The 18,488-nt window shown below is 41.3% G+C and overlaps 1 protein-coding gene across 1 annotated transcript in view; it reads left to right on the top strand.

Annotated features, from left to right (window-relative positions):
* Positions 1-355: 355 nt before the first annotated feature.
* LOC117283430 (dual 3',5'-cyclic-AMP and -GMP phosphodiesterase 11A-like) overlaps positions 356-18,488 on the top strand; it is a 43,507-nt gene continuing 25,374 nt past the window's right edge. Inside the window, exon 1 of the mRNA XM_033756360.1 lies at positions 356-1,788. Coding sequence (XP_033612251.1) covers positions 877-1,788 — 912 coding nt within the window. The 5' untranslated portion in view covers positions 356-876. The remainder of the gene's footprint in view (positions 1,789-18,488) is intronic.

Below are 18,488 nucleotides of genomic sequence, written 5' to 3'. Positions count from 1 at the left end.
GTAATTTCAGGGAAATCCAATTCCATTAATATTTACTGAACACCCACAAAGTACTGGGCAGTCCCAGGAATCCTGAGAACTAACAGTCCACAGTCCCATCCCAGAAAAATAAGCCTGTCTGCCTCTGAGCATCCCCTTTTTCCTTGGAGTTGGCGTCTGGGTTCTGATTCTTGCAAAACATCAACACTTCTTCGTAGCAGGGCACTCACTGGGCCCCCAGGGGACTCTCAATAGCCAAAGAATTAAGGGGTGGGGAAGGGGAAGACTGGGAGGTGAGGAAGGAGGAGAAAGAAACTAGGTGCTTTTTCGCTTTCTTATCCAGTTCCAATCCAGAGTCCGCCTCGTTCCCAGCACAGACTGGCGATCCAGAGCCTCTTCCAGGAACTGTCTGGCAGCCCGGCGGTGGACTTTGGCTCGTCGGAGCCTTCCTCCTCCTCCCGAACTCCCTCCAGCTCCGTGCCGCTCTCGGGGGCGTGTCCTGCCCGACCTCCCTCTCACTGTGGTCCACTCAGCTGGTTCCAGCGGCGGCGGAGCAGCGGCGGCAGCCAGCAGGAGCGAGAGCAGCTGTAGCTTCAGTTTCCACGACTGGAGCGGTGGCGGCCGCAGCGGCAGCTCAGGGCCGGGCACCTGTGCTGAGCAGGAGTAGTTGGACAAGGGGTAGGGCCGGTGCCAGCCACTCCGAGCCAGAGAAGGACCGGACTCCTCCGGCTGGGATTCCACGGCTAGGGCACAATCTCGGGCTGTTAGGGGAGGTGGCATCGAGCTGTGGATGCTGTCGCGGGGAAGTATGTGCAGGAACAGCTAGAGGCCTCCTCCTCGGGGCAGGTAAACCTTTGGTCCAAGGGTAGAAAGCCCAGGTGAGTGGTGCTAGGGACCATGACAAGCTTCCGCCTGAACTTCGGGGAGGTGGAAACTTTCCTGGACCGGCACCCAGAGTTGTTTGAAGATTACTTGATGCGCAAGGGGAAGCAGGAGTTGGTGGAGAAGTGGCTGCAGAGACACAGTCAGGGTCAGGGCGCTCCGGACTCGAGGCCTGCTCTGGCTGACACGGGCAGTGTGGCCCATGGCAGTGGCAGAGGCGGGAGCAGCCTTGGTGGCAGCACTGGACCAGATGGCTCTCCAAGCAGCCAGCCCGCTCCTGGAGGTGGGGACGGTGGCAGGGTTCCCTTGAGTCCCTGCTGGGCCAGTGGCTGCCAGGGCGATGGGAACCTGCAGCGGAGAGCTTCTCAGAAGGAGCTGAGGAAGAGCTTTGCCCGTTCCAAGGCCATCCACGTGAACAGGACCTACGATGAACAAGTGACCTCCCGGGCCCAGGAGCCCCTGAGCAGTGTCCGGCGGAGGGCACTTCTCCGGAAGGCCAGCTCTCTGCCCCCCACCACAGCTCACATCCTCAGTGCCCTGCTGGAGTCCAGGGTGAATCTGCCTCAGTATCCCCCTCCGGCCATCGACTACAAGTGCCACCTCAAAAAGCATAACGAGCGGCAGTTCTTCCTGGAACTGGTCAAAGACATCTCCAATGACCTTGACCTCACCAGCCTGAGCTACAAGATCCTCATCTTTGTCTGTCTCATGGTGGATGCTGACCGCTGCTCTCTCTTCCTAGTGGAAGGGGCAGCCGCTGGCAAGAAGAGCTTGGTCTCCAAGTTCTTTGATGTGCATGCAGGAACCCCACTGCTTCCTTGCAGCAGCACAGAGAACTCAAATGAGGTGCAGGTCCCCTGGGGCAAAGGCATCATTGGCTATGTCGGGGAGCATGGAGAAACTGTCAACATTCCTGATGCCTACCAGGTAGGACTTTGCATTGTCCTGTCTTCCCCTAGTCCTCTGGCATGGGAGCCAAGCCTTCCATTATCACATGGCATTGAGGAATACCATTAACTGAGACTCTTCTCAGTATAATCTTGCTATTTAAATTTCATCTAAGTTTAGACTGGTTAGAACGTTGTAATAGCATCTTTGATGTAATGGTGTTTTCCTGACACACAGTGGCTTATGGGAAGTGCATATGTTATACAGGAATACCACGTGTTTCTCTACAAAAATACTCTCTCATTAAGAATATTAGTTTATGGCTTTAGAGTACAGTTGTGAACAGGTAAAAGAGCATGTCTGCTCCAGATTTCCAGGATTAAATCTGAGGAAAATGGGTATTTTGTTATCTCTGTTGTTTTGAGGGACCATAATGCTTCTTTATTTTCCAATTTAAGGTTGGAAAGGGAAAAGAATACCCAAGTACTTCCCTACCCCTCTCTAGCTTAATCTTTCATGGGGTCCAAGGTAGGAAAGAAGAGGTAAAGAAAAAGAAAGTCAGAGAGGAATAGGGCCTCTGATCTATTTGTGCCATTGTAGCATCTATGTAATTGTTTCTATTGTTGAGTTTGGAGAGGTTGAACAAATGGAAGCGCTAGTTATATTTGGGTTTGTATACATTACCTATTGTTGGCTTTTAACAGGACTCAGCAAGTAGTGTTTTAGCTTGCAAAACATACAAAAATACTGATAAAGTTGTAGCAGCTCCAGAGACAATCAGAGGGTAAACATGCCTGTTTGACATGGGAAAAAACACAACATGCATTTGTGTAGTTTTCATAACCTTGCATTTTTTTCAGGGATTGGAACTTGTTATTAGATCTGAAAGCCAGTCAGGTTTAATTTTTTTCAATATCTACTTACTGGACACAATGAAGCTGGATGTCACTTTCTACCAGACTTCTTCAGAGATCCTAAGAATTAAACTTCTTATCCTTGATTATCAGTGTTTGTGGTTATTTGATGACCACTTCTTCCAGTTGTCTCATGGAGGTTTATGCCTCTTGAGAATTTGGTTGCTGTTGATCAGAACAGTAAAAATGGTTGGCAAGGACAGTAATTGTAAAATTTTCCCTATTTCATCTGAAAGTTTACTAGTTTACATAGAAAATTGACTAAAGTAATGTCATATTTTTGTGAGATGTCTGTCAACAAAATCCTTTAAATACCAAGGGATGCCTGTCAAAATGATATTTTTGTTACCCTTTTGTTATACATTAGGTGCACTATATATTATATCTTTCCTGAAGAATTTTTTGGTTTAGGTCTAAGAACCAATTAATGATTTGCAACAAGTGTATATTTCTTTACAATCTTAAGAAAGCTATGGGGAAAAATAAAATAATTTAATAATTGATAAGTTGAATATTCTGTAAAATATTGGTAAGGTGTTAATAATTGTTTTGCTGTTGCAGTAGTTCTACATCCTTATTGTGTGTTTGGACTACAAAAAAAAATCCCTTCCAAGTTGGATGGTACTTATTAAAGCTTGGAGCTTCAGTCTTTTTTTTTTTTTTTTTTTTTAATTGCATTTGCTTTTTTTAGTTCATTCCCAATTGATTTTTTCCTCTTATTTCTATAGCTTTCTAACTACCCTCTCTTAACTCCTAACTTTTATTTAATGCTGTTCATATACTGCCCTTTCTTCTAGAGCATAATTCTTGACCTCTTTGGCACTTAACTTTTCTTCCTGCTGCCTAGAATTGTGGCTGTGGGTGTTAGCACAGAGGGTGAAAATCATATTTCCAGCAGCTGTTGCTCCCTGTGAGCTCTATCCTTACGGTGCAGACAGAGAGTAAAGTAAACTTGCCTTTTAATATCTGGACTCTGACATTGGGAAAAGGGAGTCCCCACCCCGCTTCCCCTAGGTTAGTGTGATGCTATAAGGAAGACTGGGTTTTTGGAGGGCTCAAAAAAGGCAAGAAGTGCCTTTTTTTTGTGCCATGGGGGCTTAAGATCTTGGTTCACCTTGCTATCATTTAGCCTGGATAGAAAGTTCCTTTTCTCTTCCTTTTGTGGCTTCTATGGTGTAATTAGGCATTTTTAATTTGGTGGTGTTTTTCTTAATTTTATTCATGGTACAATTCTTCAATAAAACTGCCTTTTTCTTTATTTTGCTATACTGCTGTTGTCATTGTTGTGACAGAGGAAGAATTCTTTGTCTCTGTGTCTCGATTTTCCTATCCACAAAAGGAAAATAATAACACCTAGCCAGCAAGACTTATTGATAAGATAAAATGAAATAATGCATTGAAGCCCTTGAAATAGCACCTGGCTGAGGGCAGTTACTCAAGAAGTGGTACTAGTCTATGATGATCATACCTAGTGTTTGCTAGTGTTCTTTCTCCTTATCTGGGTCTGTGGTGGGAACTCAGTACGTTCTAACCGTCCTAATCTTTCCCTGAGCCATAGGCTATCCTTAAATTAAGTATTTTAGAGCCAAGTTTACATACAAGGAATATAGAAATAGCTATGCCTTCACTCTCCACTTAAGATTCTCCTAAATGTGGCTACTAACTCCCAACCATGTCCTACCTAGTCTATAAAAAGTTCTACATTTTGTTCCTTTTAGAAATTCATGCAATATGAATTTTCTACAGAATTGTGTTAATGTTGTACATTAACATGTGTAATGTTTCCCCAGTTCTAGCGTCCCTTTCCCCCTTGTTCTCTCCATTGCCTGCTTACAGATTCCTCTGAATGGAATGTGACAATCTTCCAAATGCATGTTTTTATTATAATGGATTTTAATTCAGATCATGTATATAATCATCTTGATGTTTCTATGTAAAAATTAAAAATTACATAGCTTTTTGTAAAGTAATACAGTGTATTTTAAAGGTGTTCCTGCTTTAATTTCATTAGTGTACTTTTTCCTTCAGGAGATTAAGTTTTTATCACACAGAATTTTAAAGTTTAATTGTTTGATGGATTAATGATCTTATTTGTTGGGGGCTCATAATCTGAGCAAGAGAAAGGCATTGCAGACATTTATGAAATTGTGATAATTCACTTGCATTCTGAATCAAGCATAGAATATTTAATAAAATACTAATTTCAATGAATGAAACTTTGGCAACAAAAATCCCCCTCTGTTTATTTCATTATTTTTCTTAATTAGTGCTAAAGTAGACTTGAAATTAGGAGATTAATAATTACAAGTGGAAAAACAAATTAATTTCAAGTATCCAGCATGATGAGAGTGACTACAATTTACCTTTTCTCCCTGACAGTTATAAGTTATTAAACAGTTCACTTTCATATAGTAATGAATAAATTGCCCTCAAGAGGTTGAAAATAAGAGCACTCAAGTAGCAGGTGTTCTCTTTGAACATATTCTAAACATCAGAATATAATACTTTAAACACTAATAAAAAGTGTGAGCTGAATTTGTGTTAGTGTTGATAATGATGACACAGGTGTTTGATGGGCTTGGGTCTGAAAAGCAGCAGGATGTTTTGTTAGGTGAAGGGAGAAGAGGGAAGGGATGATGCAGCAGAGTTCCAGGTGTGCTAGGCTTTCAGAAGACCTGATCTGTTTACACAGCAGATTCATTTGTTCATCAGACCCAGAAGACAGGCACTGAGAGCCCGGTACACCCAGGGCCCCAGTGGGAAGCTTTTGGATGTACAAAGGTGAGAGGACATGCTTCTTGTCCTCCAGGGGCTTACAGCGGAGGGCAATGTACTCTACCCAGAAAGCCCAAAACAAGCCGTACTTGAAAGACAAAACTAAATGGTATTACACTTAGAGAAGACTGGATTCACCATGTGACTTTGTTTATGATGGAAGACTTCATCGGTGCCACTCAAGCTGTAAGAAGAGTTAGATTTTCCAGGTTGAGATGGTTATGAAGCAAGGGGAAGCAAAGCAGATACTGCAAATGGTTTTAGCAGAGACAAAGTGATGAGCAAGTGTAAGGTATGAAAAGGAGATGACGAGTGCTTTAATTTGGTGAAATTATTACATGTATTATAGCTGGAGTATGCAAAAGAAGGAAGGACCATGAACACTTGGCTGAAGAGTTTGTCAACAGTAGGCCGCAGGATTCCTGAAAGCATCTTAGCATGATCAAAGTGGTGTTTTAGGTAATTTGTTCACAATGGCTGAATGAATTGAGCAGGGAAGAAGAGGGAAAATAATTAGGAGTTCATCATGATGCCATAATGAAGAACTAACTAAAGTAGTACAGTTAAGGGGAAAGAATTGTAAGTAGGTCCAGCTATGTAACTAGTAGGGCCGATTGTGAAAAGAGAAGGGAGGCTCCCGCTGGGGCTGAAGAAGTCAGTCTGCCTTTCCTAAGAATCTGCTTTCTGAACCATAGCAACCTCCAGGCTGGAACTCCTAAGCGATTACAAGGAGGAAATTATTGGTGTCTTCACTGGAGTGGTGAGAGGCCCTCTCCTGAGTTGAACGTGCCCTGGTGCTGCCAGCTCTGGGTAGAGATGATCACAACCGTGCACCAGCCAGAGATGGTGTAGGACATGGGCCTGACTCCCAAGATCCACACCCCGACCCCTTGCAGGAGCAAAAGGCAATGGCAGACGTGGGGTGTGGGCCTCTCCCCCCAACACATGTGACCTGTTTGCTGCTGGTCTCACAGGAGAGGTCAGAAGGGAGGTGGTGTGGGATTTCGACCACTAGGGGGCAGGGATCAGATGCCCAGAAACCAGTTCTGGGCTGAGAACTGGAGGGCAGATTGAATGTGAGCCAAGCCTTTAGGCTCTAGGCTCAAACTCATTTGTCCAATTGGACTTAACCTTCAAAGCACAAATTCAAAGATAGAAGTTGTAAGAATTTCACACAAAGCTGCATTAATTTCAAGTAACCCCTTCCCTCACCAACTGCATTGGCACACGCTCCTGGGGCTGCGGCCCTGACCCAGATTATGAGTCCTGTTGAGTCTAGGATGGATTCATTAATTTTATTCCAGCCTTGTGTCTACTGCAGCCCTTCACTTGGCCTCAGCTCCGTCCTAATTAAATTATATGGCATGAAAATTCAATGGCTGAATAGGCTTTTCTATTTCTATACTTTGCATCCCTTTCCCAGGACTACTTTTGATGATCTTTCGGATGATCTTTGCCTATGCAAGTCGTATTGTGCCTTCTATGATATAAGGGAGAGCTCATCACTTGTCTTTGAGAGGAGAAGGAAAACAAAAGAAACATGCACTATTTTTGTTTAAGTATATATTGTACTATACGGACATGCCTGTATTTGTTATATAGTAACTAATACAATAGTGATACTTAATAAGTCATTTTCATTGAATTTCACTTTTAATCTTGTTTTAAAATAATCACCATTGAAAAGAATACATTAAAAGCATTAGCATGGAATGGAATTACTTTTAGATATTGAGTAAATTCAACAATAAAAGTATTTCCATCCCAAATGCAGTAGTGCTGATGGATGCGTTCCAGAGTCTTGTGATTGAGCTGTGGAGATCTGTGTATCATGTAAATGTTGACCCCATTTCAAGCCTAGTTTTATAAGAAGTTTCATTTGCACACAGTGTGTAAAAAATTCCCTGAAGCTCATAAACAAGTTCACTAGTCCAAAGCCAGAAATTTTAGGGTTGTAGCAGGAAACTTTTGCTAGTTCAGCCCCTCTTCCCGACAGACACATGATGGTGATAAACACAATGACAAGGTGCATATGCTACTTTGTATGTGAGGACAGATTGCAGAAAAATACAGTTTCTGCAGAATCCTGGAGAGGTAACTTAAGGTTAACTTAATTTTTCTTAGCCAATAAACTAAATGCTAACTAATCTGACCAATTTATTTGGGTTCATGAGGTTTTGGCCACCTGTTTATTTGCAAGGTGGGGTTAGTTTGGACACTAGCATTTCATGTTTAATATGGTATGCAGGAGGCATATGAAGTTCTTCTCTGAAACAGCTTTGAGCTGTTTTGTAGGAAAGTCAACAAGATCTTTGAGGTACAGATACTTTAGTCACTTATTTTAAGAGTAATATTTGCAGAGTAACCACATTCTTTTTCTAAGCAGAATTTGAATCATAAAAAATGCAGTTTAATCATAAAAAGAGTCGGCTGGGTTTCCAATATTTTAGAAGAAACTTTGGTTCCTGGTCATTTATAGACACTAAGGCTAAATTTATTTATTTTTTAGAATTAAAATAGTACAGAAAGTTTCCTGGCATTAAAAAAAGGTACTTTCTCTAATTCCAAGGCTATCTTATTAATTGGTTATTTTCAACTAAACTGTGATTTCACATATTAATGATAAATTGTGTTTCCTATCATAAAACATAGTATTAAGTTGTTGAAAATTTAGGACAAGAAATCTTTTTCCCTTGAATGAAAGAATGACTCAATTACACTTAATAGTAAGTAGAAGTAAGTTCTCCTCTTGATTAACAATAACCTAGTTCTTGGAGTACTGACTATGAGCCAGGAATTAGCTTACTAGCAAGCATTTTGTCTATTGATCCTCCTAAAAATCCCTCATTTGTAAAGGAGGAGACCAAGATTAGCGGGAATTAAGTAATTTGCTTAAAGGGACTCAGGAGCTAAGGGAGGGAGCTGGGATTCAAGCTGAGATCTGTGGCCTGCAGAAGCTTCATGCCCAGCACTCCTGGGGAGGACTCTCCTGACCACTAACTCCTGTATGCCCACTCTCCTCTGTCCCTTTGCTTTCTCCTTTACTCTTTCAACCTAAACCTCTCACCTTTTAAAGTCCATCTGCAAGAAACTCTTGCCAATTCCCACTTTGTTCCACCCAAACTGGACATGATTTTTCTCTCCTTGGAGCTGTGGTACTTTAATGTGCCTGTTATACTTTCTAAGAAGTATAATTGTTTGAATACTTGTCTTAAACAATCACTTCAGTGTGAGCATTTTGAGATCTAAATCATGACTTCCCCACTTTATTATGCTGCAGTAGATCCTACAAAGGACCTTGTACAAGGGTGATGAAAATATACAGTAAATGTTTAAATAAAACAAGATACTTGTCACTAATCCCCTAAATACTCTTCCATTCATACACACTTATCTCCTTGTTCTTGCCATTTTTTAAAACAGTTCTGGAAGTCCTTTTTTAATAAGTGTATTTGTGAGATGTGATAGAAAAATATGGTGAATGTTTCCACCTAGTATGATCCAATGGGAAGGAACTCTTCTAAAAATATTACAGTGTGATGTCACTCATCTGTCACTGGATCTGGCATTGTGTGACTTTTGCCTCCTCCCCAAAGTTAAAATTACCATGAAAGATAAACGATTTTGAATGAATTAAGGAAAGCAAGACAACCACAAGAGCATAACTAAAGAAGTAACACAGCAGGACTTCCAGAACTTCTTCAGAAGGTGACAAGAATGACGGGGTCAATGTTTTAGAAGCAAAGGTGAGAATCTTCAGGAGGACTAATGTCAATGTGTTTTTTACTGTAATAAATTTTAAAACTTTAAACATTCACCATGTTCTTTGACCACACTCCATGCATGATCTTTTATTTGAGCGAGTGATTATCACTGATACCTACCTTGGTCAGTTCATATGACTGACTCTAAAGCAAAACATTCAGCCTACTCAGACAATAGACAGACCACTCAGGAAATTCATCCTCTAAATATATCTTTTAATTCTTTGGTCCTTGTTTTGAAGATTTTTTAAAAATAGGGCTTATGAAGCCCAGAAAACTGGTGAACTCTCGGAACTGCTTGTCTGCATTAATCAAGTTACCACATTGCTATATCTATAACTTTCCTTGCATTTTTTGGAAGGGGGTTATTTGTTTTTTCTTTTACCTCATTGCATGTTAGAGAGAACAACCTGACCCTAAGAAAACTAATAACTACCAATAACCTTCCTTCTGCAAACTTCCAAGAAGGGAACAGGGTGGAGTGTGCTCTGGCTAGCTGAGTTTTCTAGTGTTTTCATGGTTCCATCCTTCAGACTGTATACCTTTTTGAAGATAAAATACCCCTGATAGCATATGACCTGGCACACATTATGATTTTTTCTTCCAAAATTCTTGTGGATGTTGTGGGAGATTGTATTGAACAAATTTGTAATTATTTTTCAGGAACATTGCACTTTCAGGTTTATTGATTGCAAGTCACTGCTTCATATATTCTCAAAAAGTCTTATAAAAACGCAAACTCCTAAGATGGTTGTATTTATAATCTACTCTTTTTTGATTCATACTTATTAGATGTCCAGGGACCATCCCCAGAGGAAAGCTACTCTCTTCTCTTTTGTTACTTATAGTCATCAACAATGAATTGGGGTGGTTGCTACACCTCCTTGTCTTTCCACCCACATGAGCTGTCTCTCCTAGATCTGAAGAAGAGGATATAACTCGGAGGGAGGGGAGAAAGGAGCGGGGGTGGGAGAATGTCTGCCCAGGCAGAGGTCTGGCCTGCAGAGAGGAACTCCGCTACAGGTAAACTATGACCCGGAAGAGAAGGAGCAGCCAGGGAAACATTGCCTCCACCCCCTGCCAATGCCGCTTCCAGGTGCCAGCTTCCTGGCACAGAATAAGGCAGCAAGAGGTGGCAAGTGTGTCAGCAGAGCAAAAAGAGGACTGTCCAGCACAGCTGTGTTTACTATTAGTTTGTTCACTAGGGATGTGTGCAGAGACCACATCCAATAGGTATAGCCTTTTTGAATTGCGCACTAAATTTCATGGGTATATGGAACATGGTGATCTAAACCTGTTCAAAAGAGTTCAGAAATGTGGTAATGATATTTGACTGCCTTATTCATTCCAAATAATTCTATTTATTCTTTCTTTCTGTTTTGTTTTGATTTTGAAACAGGATTTCACTCTGTAGTTCAAGCTGACCTCCAACGCACTATGTAGCTCAGGTTGGCCTCGAACTTATGATGTTCCTCCTCTCTCAGCAAGGCAATTCTATTTATTCTTGATACTCTACATCCCCAAAGAGACTCCAGAGGTAGTAGCCTGGGCCAAACACACCTAGAGGGAAGAGAGCTTTGGTTCAGTTTATGAAACCTTTCCCCCAACCAGCCTAATTAAACTAATTTGCTTGAGAATTGAGTTCTTTACTAATCATGTTGCTGTAAAAGAAATCACAGTGTAACAGAACATACTCTAGACTTGAAATTGGGAACTTGGTTTTTGTTCTCGATTTTGCCTTCATTCTTTTTCGGCTAGAAAAGTGATATGTTAGGTTATGTCTATCTTACAGTGTCTTGTAAGGATCATATCATGAAATCTCATATTCTCTTGAAATAATATGAACATTTTCAAAAGGATAAAGTAATAAATGCAAAGAAGTCATTATTAGTGTTTTTCATTGTACATCCCATAGTTCACAGACTGACTGTGGAAAAGACCTTGCACATGCAAAGGGACTTTAGATCTAAAATGTGGAAGTACTTCTATTGGCTATTCTCTTATTTTGTGTATTCTTGACGCTTTGACATTTGGGGCATCCTGGAGAGACTGCCTCTCCCAAAGCTAGCTAATTCCTAAAGAGAGCAAAGGACCTCCTTTTGAGGACGCCTTTTGTATATGCTCTCAGCAATTCAGAGCCCACACCCCAGCCACCATCTATCAAGTGTTCACATGCCAAGCCAAAATTCCCTCATCCTTATTTATCAAAGGACCAGGTACCAACCACTAAGGACCACTCTTGTCCCTCAGAGGCCACCTAAATTATTCAACTCGCCAGTCCTAAACCTCCCCAGTGTACTCTCCCTGCCTCACGCATTTCCTCCCCTGAGAAGCCCAGTAGAGGCTCTGGGCCATGCTCTGCCCACTGACTGACCCTGCTCCTTCCCCATGTGGCCTTGTGTGGCGTACAGTGCACCTGTTTTCAGGGTCTGTGTGCACAAACTTCTTCCTTCATGACTATCGTTTCTTTGCCTGTGTGTCTTACCATTCCTGATTGGAACAAACCTATTTTAACATGCACATGTACATGACACCATCACACATACATGATGCCTTATATGTAGGTAATGATTATTTTAAAACACATAGTAATGTGATACTTTAAATGAAAATTAAGCATGAGGATTTACTGGACATTATATGCATTTTTCATTTGACAAGCATAGGTATGTGGAGTTTCTTTTTGTAACTAATCAATGTGCCTAATTTCTTTCATAACATGTAATAACAAAAGTATATTTTGAGTTTCTGTGCTATAAATCCCCATATAAAATCTCCAGATTGATCATTTGAAGTTTTCCTGGTAGAATCTTAAGGATTTTTAAAAATGACATCATTTGGATCAAACACTTGTAAACTAATAAATTCTGGTGGGTGACATTAAAGGATAGATGAAAAGTGAACCTTAGTTCTTGTAACGAATAAATAATATTCTGCTTCATATATATCATCATAAGGTCTTATAAAAATTGAAACTTCTAGGATGGTTGTACTTAAAAATCTACCAAGAAATAGTAATCTATTAGGTGGGATGGAAATCATGAAATAATTTAATTTTAAATGTATTGGATATTTATTAATTAAAAGATAAGCTTTGTTAATGATTTCTATTTGGAAATAATGCTATTTTTAAGGCTGTATGTTATTCTTTTGCATTTATGCCATCTGTACTACTTTATCAGATTACCAGAATATTTTAACCTTTATTTTTTCAATTAAAAAATTAGATGGCATTCCCTTCTCATTTAAATATTTGTACACAGTTTAATGAGCTTACAATTTTATGGGTATTTGGTAAATTAATGTGCACGATTACATAAACTTTAATAACAGCTGTAGTGGAATTAAGAACTGTAGGCTTGGGATTATGCCCTAGTTTCTAAGGAAATCTTTCTAGATTTTTATTCTTTTCTACATAAAGTCCTCTAGAAAAGTGAAGCTATAGTCCTTTTCTTTCTAGTGGCCACTTTATGTTGTATCCTTTTGCTGCCATAAGACCACCAAGTGAGAGGGTGTGTTCTCTGTGCAGGTAGTATGTCTGATGACTTCCTCCTCCTGCCCTCTCTGCTTTGTCCCCATACTCTTCTTCCTCCTAATGCTTCTTCTCCTCTTTCCCCTCCTTGTCCTCCTTCTCTTTCTTGGTCTTCTTCCCCTCCCTCTCCTTCTCCCCCCCCCCTTCTTCTGAAATATGAAACTTGGTCAGATTTCTTCTTTTTTGAGCAGCAGCTTTGAAGGCTCAGGTCAGCCAAAGCATCTCCTCTTGATCCAGTCCTGAGATTACTTTGCAGACATGCGAGAAGGTGAGCAGTCAATGGCAGTGCATGTGCCAGGCATTAACCCTGCAGGGAAAGAGCCGGGGATCTCTGGAGAGGAGCTGAGGCATCTCCCCTTTCTCCTTTGCCATCCATTTTTAAAATGAAGAAACAAGAGGCAGAGCTTCTGCTTTGGCCCCTCCCTTTAGCTTATGCTGGCAGTGAATGGATAGAAAGGAGCTGGTGCTCAGAACATGCCTAAGTTAAAATACAGAGGGCAGAGAAACAGTTTCCACCTCCCATTAACCAAACTCAGATTTTGTTATGTTAGATTAAAGAAGAAAAAGGCCTACTGGGAAAAAAAGAGCAACTATCAGCATTCAGATATTTCACATTTAAGATCTTGGTTTTCTACTTAAGGAAGGACATTTTAATTTTTAAAGATGAAAAACAAGCTTTTATGTATGTAGTAACATAGCAATATTAGTCATTTATTGTAGCAACCTTGTGAGGTATAAAAATTGGAAGTTCTATTGAAATAATGTAATACAAAATTATACAGAAATATATGAGAATATAAAATGAAACATCCATTCCCGTTGGCAGATAAAGCCTAAATTTACTTCCAAGCCACTTCCTTTCTTCAGTCGTCATTATAGAGCTGACTTTTTTCCTCGAATGTTAAGTTAGTAACTACCACAACTTCTGGCAGCTAGTGGGTACTTGTTAAATCCTGTGGAAGAGCCTCTATTTTGTCTCAAGACTGATATCCACTGGTATAGCCATTGTGAGGGTTAGGGTGTGTGTCAGAGTTCTCTGCAGAGAAAGATCTAACAGCAGAGCTCAATCAATCAATCCATAGTTGAGTAGAGGAGAAAAGATTTATTAGGAGAATTGGCTCATGCATTTGTGAAAGCTGAGATGTAGGACAGGCCATGGGTAAGCCATAGACCCTGGGATACTGACTGCATGACTCAATCCAAGTCTTAAGGCCTTAGAACCAGGAAAGTCAATGATATAAATGTTAGTCTGAGGCTACAGGTCTGAGAACCCCTAGTACCATGCATATAAATCTTGGTGTTTAAAGGTCAGAAAGCCTGGAGTTTTGGTGTTCACAGATAGGAAAGGAAGAGAATATACAAGTTACATGTATATACGGGAAGGTGGAGAGAGAGAGCTTTTCTCCATATTTTCTGTTTTTGTTCTCTTTGAACTTGGACCACATTGCACACTGATTCTCTCCACCCAGCCCACTCATGTTTCATGATAACAACTTTGGAAATATCTCTCATAGACCCAGCCAAAAATAGCTTTACCAGCTTTCTAGGTATCCCTTAACCTAGTCAAATTGACACCCAAGCCATAACAGGGTTTCTCTGCAATAGCACTGCTGATATTTGGGCCAAGTGATCCTCAGCTGTGGGTGAGGGGTTGGCTTATGCATCATGGAGTATTTAACAGCATCTTTGACTTCTACCTATTAGATGCAAACTGTGAAAACTATAAAAGCCTCCAGACATTGTCAAATGTTTCCTGGGTGCACAACTGCTCTGCTAGCCTTTGGGAAACATTGAGGTAAGAAAATATGGCAATAAACATGTAGTACCTTACGACTATTCATTACTTTTAATGTAAGAATTCCAGGTCATCTGAAGGAAGTTTTTATAGGTGTGTGCACCCAAAGTCTGTTTATATGAACGCTCACTATATTGTTATTTATAATAATGTACAGTTCTGAACTCAAATAGCCAACCAAATGATTGGATAAATAGATTATGGTTTGCCATAAAATAGAATATTTAATCAGAGGAAATTATTCACAAAATACTATTAAGTGAACAGAGTGTATTAGAATAAAACAGAGCCATGGTTTTCTTAGTAATAACAACAAAGAAAAGCTCAAGGGAATTACTTGAGGACAGCAGTTTTGGAATCAGAACACACTGGATCTGGTTTCCAGACCTGGTACTAAGAACAGTGTCATATTTGTCCATCTAGTTGTTAGTCACTGCAATCATAAAATGGGGGCAATGACATGTGCTTAAAGGTTTTTGTCAGGGTTAAGTGAAACTGTACGTGAAAAGTGCTGGGCATGCTGCTTGTTGCTTCGTGAGGACTCAGTGAACAGTGGTTAGTGTAGTCCTTGGTGAAGGGTTGGAAGTCGATGGGCCAAAACATTAATGGAGGTGATCTCAGAGTGTGAACTCAAAAGTCATTTTTTTTTCATTGGTGTTTTCTTTTATGTGTTTCTATCAAATTACCAAATATATATCCATAGTTAAATATAAATTAATAGTTAAGGAATCCTTAGCTGCTTTAACGGGCACCCTCACAGCTCAGGGCACACAGAGTAGCACAACAGAAGCTTTTGCTCTTTTTCTGGATCCCAGTGCAGGGCTTCCTGGAGGATGTGGAGCTCTCCTCCAGGAGGGCTTCCCCCTGAGGCCTGGCATGTTCAACAAGGGGCTGTCAGGGCAGGTCCGACGTCAACAGGTGAGGGGGAAACAGAGAGGCAGGCCAGTGAAGTGGGGGTGTTATGGGCCAGGTCTGGAAGTGGCCTAGGTCCTGTACACATTTCCTCGTCTTTCTAGACTCTGGAGCTCAGGCCTGAGGCCACCACACTAACTGCAGGAGGCTGGCCGGTGTAGCTCCACCCTGCTCTAGCCACACATGATCCCTACATCCTGCTCCAAGTCCAGGGCCTTCGAGTGGTGAGCTGTCCTCTCCAGCAGGTCCACAGGGCTTTTTGCCTGCAACAAGATTTGAGAGAAAAAGTCAATGAGGTTGGGGAACAGCATTAAGAATGAACTAAGAAAGGATTCTCTCCTTTATTTTTCTTCTTTGTTGAGACTGGATTGGAGAACAGGACTCTGGAAGTAGGAAATTAGCTAGAGATTGTCACTGCTAAGCTGAAGGTGAGAAGGTTATGCTGTCAAGTGTTAGGATGAGACCTGGCTCCTAGTGAAAAATGAAAATGAGGGTATCATCAAGAACAGGAAAGCCAATCGCCCCTGCCCCCAAGGCAGTCTTCTCAGCCTGACTTCATTCCCAACCGAGGTATCTGGGCTGTCCACAAAGGATTTCAACCTCTGCCAGAACAGGCTCCTTAACCAGGATGAGGTTGGGCCACAGACTGCCTTGCTGAGCAGGCCGTGATACTGCCAGCCTGGGCTGCGACACTGAAAGGCCCTTGAACCTCTGTTTGCCCTTGCGTGGATCACTGGTGGGGCTGGTGGACAAGAGTAGCACACAGGCTTCTCTGTCTCCTGACCCTATTACATCCCTGGGTCAAATAAGGCAGTGGGTAGGAGCCCAAGGCAGGGAGCTGAAGGCTGAGAATCCATCAGGAAGCTCAACAGTATGTGAAATCCGGAGGCATCTCGATCAGATTTCATCTTCAACAGAGAAATTTGCGAAAAAAATGATTTCAATTTTCAATGTAGTAACTACAGGGAATTAAACTTCAAGGGTTAGGGGTGCTTTTCTTTTCATGGGCCCTATGTGACCACATTGGATGTAGGTTCATAAAGCCATCCAGTACTAGAGGCTGTATGTGACTTTAACTGTGAGAATGAATAATGAGAAGGGAAGTTCTCTCTTCTTTCTTATTCCCACAGAACTTTGTCCGTATGACACTTCTTCCTTCCAGTTTTGGTTGTCTTAGTTTTGGCTCACTTGCTTTCTTTCCACTAATCTGTGAGGTCCCTGAGGGCATGTGACTCGGCTTTCTCGGCAGTGGAGCGCTCTGTGTGTGGCATGGCACTTGGCGTATGGTGAATGGTACTCAATAAATACGTGATGTGTTCTATGAATACATAGGGGAAAAGAATGGAATTGAGTGTTTGGTCCCAAGGGCAACTACCCAAATATTGTACTAGGTTCTGAGGCCGAGGTACTTCCAGAGGTTTAGCTAGTAATGCTGAGCTAGGCCACTTAGAGGCCAAGGGTCCTGTCATTTCTCATAGATCGGGTAGGCCGGGTACAGGGACACAGTGCACCAGTCTGTGTATGTTAGAGAGATGAAGATGCCGGACACCAAGCATTTCATCATCTATTACCAGTAGAGAAGGAGAATTACCCAGGTTGGGAGGATGAAAGCAAGAGAGGAAGATATCAGCTACGACTAACATGACTGGACTGGGGCTTTGGGAAAACAGTGATGTTGCAGTTAGTAATGCAGTGTTAGAACAAGGGAGACATATTCGGCTTTGCATGTTTATTTAGATGTCGGTGAAAAAGCAACACAGTGCTTTGCTTGAGGGAGGGTAAAAGGTCAGGCTGGGAGCTCTCTCAGGCAGAGGTGGTAACGTATGCCAGATTGATGGGTGTAGAGAGCCCAGGATCAAGCTTTTGATGACTGCAAGTGCACCGCCCCAGCCACCACTTCGCCTTTTCTCCGGAAGTATTTATGTTCCTCCAGTCTGTACTTATTTCCAGGAAGAATCTTCCAAATGTGTCACATTCTGTTTTTGCACTCTAGGTATTTTTATTTGGATTATCTACCACTGCCTGAGAAAAACTCAATCCTGTGAGAAGTAAGCAGTTCTGAAATCATCAGTGACCAGTTTTCTGACACTGCTAAGCGAAATTTCCAAAGATGGCAACCATAGCAATCAGCTCTCCAAAGCCCAAAGGAACAGTAACACTGACAAATGTATTTACCCAACATATTCTAAAGTCCTCTGAAGTCTGGCTCTCCTTAAAACTGCTTCTCCTTTTGTCTCCCTCTGTTTTATTCCCCTCCTTTTTTTTTGTCTTGTGCTTTCCCTGTCGTTGCTGACGTGCCACACCAGTTGTTCTTTTTGTGTAATGGCTTCTTCCAGCTTCCCTTCCCTTCTCTCCAGATGCAGTTCTTCCTCCCACGCCCTCTCCTTCATCTTGCCTATGTTTTCCATCATTTTTCTATTTTGCTCATCCTTTCTTGCCCTCTCTGACCTTTTTATAAAATTTATCACATGAAAATAGCTATTCAGTTTTAATTTTAAAATCTCACAGGCCTCCTCAGAAAGCAGCTCTTTTATATGCCATATGGCCTCTGATTGTATCCTTTTCAATTTTAAAATTGGATACATGAAATATTTGTTTTTCTTCTTAAATACACAGAGTTTAATTACATTTTAAACTGCTACTCCATGCGGACCTTGGTTGTATTTTATTTCCTGTGGGTCAAATCCTTGCAAAATTAAAAGAACCTTGACCCTCAAGAACATTCTAAGTAGGAAAGTGATGAGAAAATCAATATTTAAACAGTTAGTGTACAATACCTAAGCTTTTATTAAAATGAGAACAATGATAAATATTCTCTCCTTGGTATCTCTTAGCCTGGTACCCACCAGAAACTCTTAGCAACAGCAACACAGAAGTTTCCAAGCCAGCAATTCTCAGGCCCTTTGATTGAGGTCTTGACTCACTTAACCTGAGTTGCTGGTGAATGATAGTGAATTTTCCCCACAGGGCCTCTTTTTTATTTCTTTTTATTTTTATTTTTATTTTTTTTATTGAGTTTATTGGTACATTTAGGGATACAGTACAGT

Source organism: Fukomys damarensis, unplaced genomic scaffold (assembly GCF_012274545.1).
Source record: "Fukomys damarensis isolate Sample0158 unplaced genomic scaffold, DMR_v1.0_HiC HiC_scaffold_26, whole genome shotgun sequence".
In the NCBI taxonomy this organism is placed as follows: domain Eukaryota; kingdom Metazoa; phylum Chordata; class Mammalia; order Rodentia; family Bathyergidae; genus Fukomys; species Fukomys damarensis.
The sequence above is the reverse complement of the archived record's forward strand: the minus strand, read 5'-3'. Positions and strand labels throughout refer to the sequence as shown.